The sequence below is a fragment of the Nicotiana attenuata genome, chromosome 6, assembly GCF_001879085.1.
Source record: "Nicotiana attenuata strain UT chromosome 6, NIATTr2, whole genome shotgun sequence".
NCBI classification, from domain to species: Eukaryota; Viridiplantae; Streptophyta; class Magnoliopsida; order Solanales; family Solanaceae; genus Nicotiana; species Nicotiana attenuata.
Window position 1 is genome coordinate 69,481,727 of NC_031994.1, and position 7,360 is coordinate 69,489,086.

General features: G+C 34.2%; 2 protein-coding genes across 3 annotated transcripts; one reads left to right on the plus strand and one right to left on the minus strand.

Annotated features, from left to right (window-relative positions):
- Positions 2,881-5,131, plus strand: LOC109227158. Of its 2 annotated transcripts, none has more exons than XM_019392209.1 (3): positions 2,881-3,222; positions 3,314-3,454; positions 3,575-5,131. In XM_019392209.1, exons 1-3 carry the CDS (start codon positions 3,166-3,168, stop codon positions 3,728-3,730), a joined length of 354 nt encoding a protein of 117 aa, XP_019247754.1. In that variant the 5' UTR covers positions 2,881-3,165; the 3' UTR covers positions 3,731-5,131. The 2 variants fall into 2 exon arrangements, with proteins under 2 accessions (XP_019247754.1, XP_019247753.1); XM_019392208.1 differs by having other exon boundaries at positions 2,889-3,222; positions 3,542-5,131.
- Positions 5,279-7,360, minus strand: LOC109227157 (metacaspase-9). The gene is made up of 2 exons (XM_019392207.1): positions 6,954-7,360; positions 5,279-6,128 (listed from the first exon to the last, which is right to left on the minus strand). Exons 1-2 carry the CDS (start codon positions 7,288-7,290, stop codon positions 5,524-5,526), a joined length of 942 nt encoding a protein of 313 aa, XP_019247752.1. The 5' UTR covers positions 7,291-7,360; the 3' UTR covers positions 5,279-5,523.

A 7,360-nucleotide genomic window follows, 5' to 3' on the forward strand; every position in this document is an offset into this window, starting at 1 on the left:
AAAAATTATTGAGTGAGTGGTCGGGTGTTTTGAAGAGATGGAGGAGAAGAGTTGGGCTTAATTCCCCCCACCCCCACACACACCACACACACACAAAACCTAACTTATGTATATTCAAGTGTAGAAGGAAATAACGGGTTTGGGTATGGATTACATTAATGGGTGGGTAATTAAAATTGGTAGTGGGTTATTTGGTTGTGAGCTTGCCACGTGTCCCTCCGTCTAAATTAGGGGCATATCAGTGTCATAGTATAACGGTGGGGCTATAATTGAATGAATAGTAAAATGGAGGATAAATTTAAACTATTTTGAATAGTACAAGGATATATTTAACCCTTCTCCGTTAAAAAAATGGTTGGGTCTAATTTAATTCTGAACTAAAAAAATGCGGCAAATCATAGCAGGACACGTGACTATTTTAAGAATTCTCCCAAAAGTGATTATATACAAGAAGTCATGGATAATATGGGTAACCTATATTATCCGCCGATTAATTTATTTTTTATCCGTATTAAATATGGATCGGGTCGGATATCCACCCCGACCCGCCCGTTTGCCACTCCTAATAAGGGGTATGTTTGGCCCTTCTCCGAAACATTTATTTTGATCGAGTACAGCTGTTCCAGCTATTTTGCCAAATATATTTCATAGGTGTGGCTATCTTGCCAAATATATTTCAGTAGAGTCATATTAATGTTTAGTGGAATATAAATCACTAAAAAATTAGACTCTTATATCTCTTATATCTAATTAGTTTCTCGCCACGTGCGTTACACGTGTATGTCAACTTATGTATTGGGTGGTTGTTAAGAAATAAATTTTGGAGAAAACAAAAAAAAGGTGGCTTTTATATAATATTCTACGTCTTGTGACCTGAAAAACAATCTTTCACATAGTTTCATGCATGCTACTAAATTATGTACCAACAAATTGATTTCATGCCAATAAAATATTTTTTAAGATCGTTGGATTTTAATTGGTTTAATATTTGTAGAAGTTGGATTTCATAAATCACTAAGGGTAAAAACTTTAGGTAAAACAAGTAGAAATCCGATTTTATTGCCACTTTCTTCTTCATGGCTCTTTAACAGGCTAGTGATCTGATTTATGATTCACTATACTTTTCATATCCTTCTTGATTAACCCGTTAGTAAATTGAATAAGTATATAAACATTAATACATACACAAAAAATATAAGTAATTAAACAATTAATTTAAATGTATGAGTAAGTTTATAAAGGTAATTCTACGCATATGAACTAACCTCGTCCATGCTTAATTACCTGATATGACTCTAGATTATTGTACAAATGCTAACATAACTCATGTAAGTAATAATAATTGTTAATAGTTCGTTGTAAAAATATGGTGTAGTAAAACATAAATTGAGAGGACATATAATCTTCTTAATATCCAATTATCGTCGTTGCTTCTTGTTCTCCTTTTTATTTCCTCCATCTTCGACATGTTTAGTTTCTCAAATACAAAATAATACTTGATGCATAAAATAGTTTTCGATAAGTTATGTTGCAATTACATCAGTATTTTCAAACTTATAATTGGAAATTTATAAATTAATAACGATACCAGAATAAGTTAAAATAAAAGCTAGAGGACTTAGATTTAACCTTATGAAGCAGTTTCGAAATACATTCATTTGGCCAAAATGCTTATGTGCATATAATGCCTAAGTTAACTTCTCTAACTAAATAATTTTACAACTGATGTATCATACGGAATATTAAAGTGGTATTTATGAAAAACCAAACAATAGAGATGAACGAACCAAAAATATTCTCACCTCAATTATCTAATAGTAGTAAATTTCTATGTTATGAACACTTTCGAAATTGATGACTATGAAGGATTTTCAAAAAGAGAAGTAGATTAGAAATGAAGTCAAATCTGTATATACCTTTTCCTGTAGCACCAAACTTCGAACAATATTTTTTGTATGCTTCAATTGCACCTTCATAACGATACAAAGAAACAAAAATAAAAATCAGAGGGAGTCATTCTTGATGACGAAAGAAAGCCATAAAATCAAAGAATAAGAGTGTCATATTATTCATGGTGTGGATAGATACTTGAAGATATTATTTTGTGAAAATAAAGTCAGAAAATGAAGCAGACATAAATTATCAAGGTACAAGCTGCATGTACAAAGCACAAATCGATGCAAGGGTCTGTCCACATAAATTCTTGGCATTGCTACTTGCAATTTTCTCACTACCTAATCGATATTGTAGTGTCAAGTTATAAACTGCATGTATATGCGAAAAAATCAGTACCTATTTTTTCCTACTCAAGAAATAACGTATAATGTCTTGCTTTACTTTATAAATTAAATTCAATCCCACCTGAAAACTTCATACGTAGGGAGAGTTAGGGGAATGTACGTATTCCTGTACTTCCATCTACATGCTCTAATTTCTCATCTTTTTTTACCCTAACCAACATCACGTTTGATAAAGGCATGGATTAATTTTGAAACAATTGATTTCAAGAGTGTCTCTTTGCTTATGGTTGTGTCCTTTCATAAATGGTTTTTTAAGAATATACGATTGTAGTTTAATATTATATCATTAAATAACTTATTTGAATAGTGTCTTTTACTTATAGTTGTGTCTTTTCATAATTTAATTAATTTTTTAGAGTCAAATAAAGTTAAAGTTATTTATTTGGTGATCTATTTCATAAATGTATTTTGATTATTTAACGTTTGGAATTGGGTCTCAAATTCTTCTTTATTTTTTTATAGGAACGAAGAGTCATGTTGGTCAGTGTATTGGTTTATTTTACTTTAATGTATCTTAAACAGAGTAGGAGGCCGGTAATTTTTATTTTCGTGAAGGGCAAAATGGACAGTAAATTTTGAAGAATATTTTTGGAACCCCTTTTTTTTTTGTTGTTGAAAGAGATGGATTTAAATAGTGAAAAGGATTCTCCGGCTAAGGCAAAATCAATTCGGCTGCTATGGCGGAGCGGGAGATCCCTTGTAAATCATGCGAATTTCCTTCTAGCGGGAGGGAACGAGAACTGGTAGAGGAAGAGGAGAGTATGGATGAAGAAGAAGTTGATGATTCATATGATTCCGACGAAAGCGAGGACGCTATAATCTACGACTCCGACGATTCTGACTTTTGAAATTGTGGACGGTCCCAATGCGGATCGCAAGGTCTGGAACCAGTATTACCGGGAGTGGAATGAGGGCGAGGTTGGTACGTATGCTATTATTGTGTGCTTTGCTTTGTTATTATTCGTCGCCTTCTACTTATCATTGATGTTACTTTGTAATTGTTTGTGTGGTAGGGTTTTGATATCTCTGTCCACCCAGGTGCTTCTTTTATGGCTTCAATTGCACAACTACGGAGCTACCTGAAGAATCCAAAAGAAAAACAGATATACACTGAGCTGTGCAACTTGGTAATTGGAATTTTCAACTCTCAGAATGTAAGTGCTTGCTTTACTCTTTTGATCATATGAAAGCTAAAGCTAATATTGATTGTAATTGAGTTTTTTTGCCTGTTTTCATTTTAGCCTAAAGAGTATGAGTTCGTGGAAATTGTGAAGGTAAATGCATCATTTGCTGCTGGGACATGGTTTTATTTCACTTTTCAAGCCAGGGATACTGATGATGCGGTAAAGATATTTCAAGCATTGGTGTGGGACGGAATTAATGGAACCAGAAAGGTGGAATTTTGCAGGCTTAAGAAATTCATTAAGTAATAAAGGTAAACTTTGACAAGAGAGGGTTGCTCGTCTAGTGGCAAGCACCCTCCCACCAACCTTGAGGTTTGTGTTCGAGTCACCAGTGGAGTAAAGTGGGGAGTTTCTGGGAGAGTTATAAAAAAATAAAAATGAAATAGATGTAAATAACACATTAAACAAAAAGTAACAAAGGTAAACTTTGTACTCTGCATCTGCCATCTTGTTATATATTACTTATATAAGCCTCATGCTTATGGTAAGTAGATATATGTGTTGATCAGTCACCCTTTTTAAAGCTTATATATGCAGCATGTTTTGAATATTTGAATGTGGTGCTTATGTTTTTCTGAGCCGAGGGTCTATTGGAAACAACCTCTCTATCCTCACAAGGTAGGAGTAATGTCTGCATACACACTACCCTCCTCACACCCCACAGTGTGGGATAATCCTGGGTATGTTGTTGTCTTGTTTTAGTTTCATTTTGCTTTATTATTGCATTTGATATCCCTAATATTATCTAGGGCGTACGCGATGTGTCACACCTGCCCCATTGTTTGCTGCTAATTAAGTTAAAACATACTCCTACAACGATAATAAATTTTCTGAGCAATCAGATCAGAATTGCCATCCAATTCGTATCTCCTTAGTTTTCTACAATATGCAAAAGAATTTAACAAAGTAAAGGAATAACTTTCTCACCCGAAATAATGACAAGGAGAATCTGCAGAATATTGTTATTGACATTGAAAAGGTGGTGAAAGTTCTAGGTTTCAGAGAATTGGTTAGGAAGTGAAATCGCAGGGAGGGTTGGGGTTTTGTTTTTAAAAAGGAATTTTCACAATTAAATAAAAATATTAGGGATAAAATAATATGATTGTTTTGGCTTATGACTTATGACTTATTTTGGCTTATAAACACTTCTAATCTTTACCAAATGCCTAGATAAGCTAAAAAATGCTGATAAGCTAGTTTGACCAGCTTATAAGCTTATCCAAACACCCTCTAAATCTCAAGAAACTTTCACTTCCTTTTATCCGTTATTCACAGAATTTAACTATTGTTCTTTTTGATGTAACAATTATTCTTGTTAAACCCCACTTGTGGGACTGCACTGGGTATGTTGTTGTTGTTGCTGTTGTAATTAGTCTTACTAAATTCTCTAAGTTCTATAGGTCTTCAGGTACCAGTAACCTTTTGAAGAATGTCATTTGAGCTATTTGCCTTTTTATCTGCAGCTTTAATTCATGCTTGTGGAGCCAAACTTGGGTAAAATTGGTTGTTGCCTCGTGTCTATTTCTTCTAGTCTGTTTTTCGTATACTTCTTTGTTAATTCTTCCTTTTCTTTTCTCAAGTCATTTTATCATTGTATGACTTTTCGCTTTTAAAAATTTCAAGTGCTCTGAGCCATCTCTTATATGTTGTTAGGGGCTTCTGACTTTTAACATTTATAAGTCCACTAGACTATTTGTTTTATCCCTACACTTCAATCTATATAGCTAAAAGTCCATGTTTTGAAAACAAAATGCTGAGTTACTCTTAAAGGAGGATGAGAGATAATGTTCTACATTGGTTAAGTAAGAATATTCAAAGTGATTTATATAAAATCATTTTGAACTGCCTCAATCTAAAAGTATTAACATAAGTTTCAAATTGAGACACTACCACAAATAGCTCCTTTAAATCATGATAAACTACCACATCTCAGTGAATTGGTATTTACTTGAGAGATTAAAGGAAGTTCTATTAATTTATTGATCATTTATTTTATTAATTGTCATCATATTTCAAATATAACACTAGCTGTTGAGTTTTCATCCTTGGCTCAAGAAAACTGCTTCAGCATTCTCATCACTGCAATAGAGACAAGGATGTTGAGTCTCAATATGTTCATCATTTTTCAGAACATCCCTTGACATTAAGACCAGCTCTTTATTACTAAGAGGGCCAGAATGTTTCTTCAACACAGCTATAACTGTATGGCTAAATGCCCCATAAGCTTTGTTTTCATTTTCACTTCCTCCTACATCTTGACATTCCTCATTAGCTTGACAACCACTTAGCAAAATACCCTCATCTTGTTTAAGAGGCTTCAACAAATCCAACTCCATTTGGGGCAAACAAAATAGAAGACTGGCTTCATTTCCGAAGAGTTGTAGCATATGTGTTCCAATATCTGAGGTATTTATGTTTGTTAAGGATGTGAGATGTTCCAAGACAGTTTCATGAGGGATGAATCTAGGCTTGCAAGATTGTGATGATTGAATGGTTTTTCCCTCTGCTTGGTTTTTTGGCTTGTTGGATGGTCCAATTTGCTCTTTCTCTTTGTCTATTAGGCCTCCACTATGGCAAGAATCTGAAAGGATAGTGATGGTTGCTCCTTCTGGTACCCGATTCACTATTTTTCGAATGTCTATATCTGCAAAATACACGTTTTTAAAGGTTACCAAGATTGTAAAATCATGAAATGTCTATATATACACTGTCAGTGTAAAGAGATATCACATTATTATTGTAATATGTTGTAACAAGTTATCTGCCTTATTTCCATGTGAACTAACTTTACTTAATATAGATAATGTTATCTTTTACCTCTGCCTCTTAACCATTGCCTTCTCTGAGGGGAAAGAAATAACGGAAAAGGGCCAAATATATCCATGTACTATCAGAAAAAGTTTAAATGTGCCCCTTATTATACTTTGAGTCCAAATATATCCCTATCGTTATACTTTTAGTTCAAATATACCCTTTTCGGTTAAGTTTGTCCAAAGTGGACATCCAATCCTATGTGGCACTGACATTTGATGAGGTGGATGCCACATGGCTTGCCACCTCAGCACCCGTCACCCATTTTACCCATCCCTTCTAAATTTTTTTCCACCACTAAAATTACCTTCCCTCCACCACTATTGCCACCATTGCCGCTACCATGAAAAATATTGTATTTCAACTTTTAGTCTTTTATATATGGATTAGGGGCTCTGAGGTGGCATGCCATGTGGCATCCACCTCATCAAATATCAGTGCCATTGGATGTCCACCTTGGAGTCTTGGACAAACTTAATAGAAGAGGGGTATATTTGAATTAATAGTATTACGGTAGGGGTATATTTGAACCAAATGTATAACGAAGGGTATATTTAAACCTATTCTCATAGTACAGGGATATATTTGACCCTTTGCCGAAGAAATAATTCTACTTTCTTCATCAAGTTTATAGATTAGATAAGATCAAGAAACTTACTAGTGATATAATTGAAGTCGAGAGGAATGATGGCTTCGTCTTGTTTCTTCTTTCCAATCAATGTTCCATGGCCACTAAAATGGAAGTACAAAACATCCCCTGATTCAGCTTGATCAACCATCTTGTTAAGTGCTTTCTTGATATTAGCTCCAGTAGGCATCACTGGACTTCCTGGTTTATCCATCAACAGTTCAATGTGCTGTGAATCGAACCCGAATCGATTCACGAGCACATCTCTCATGGCTAAAACATCATTATGGCATCCATGTAACCTGTATTGTGTGTTTTCATAGTTGCAGCCAACTAGAACTGCCAGTTTTTTACCAACTTTCTCCATTTTTTTGACAAGTAATTAATGAATACAAGAACTCTCTCAGTTTGTAGATTTCTCAATGTTGAAGTGGTCT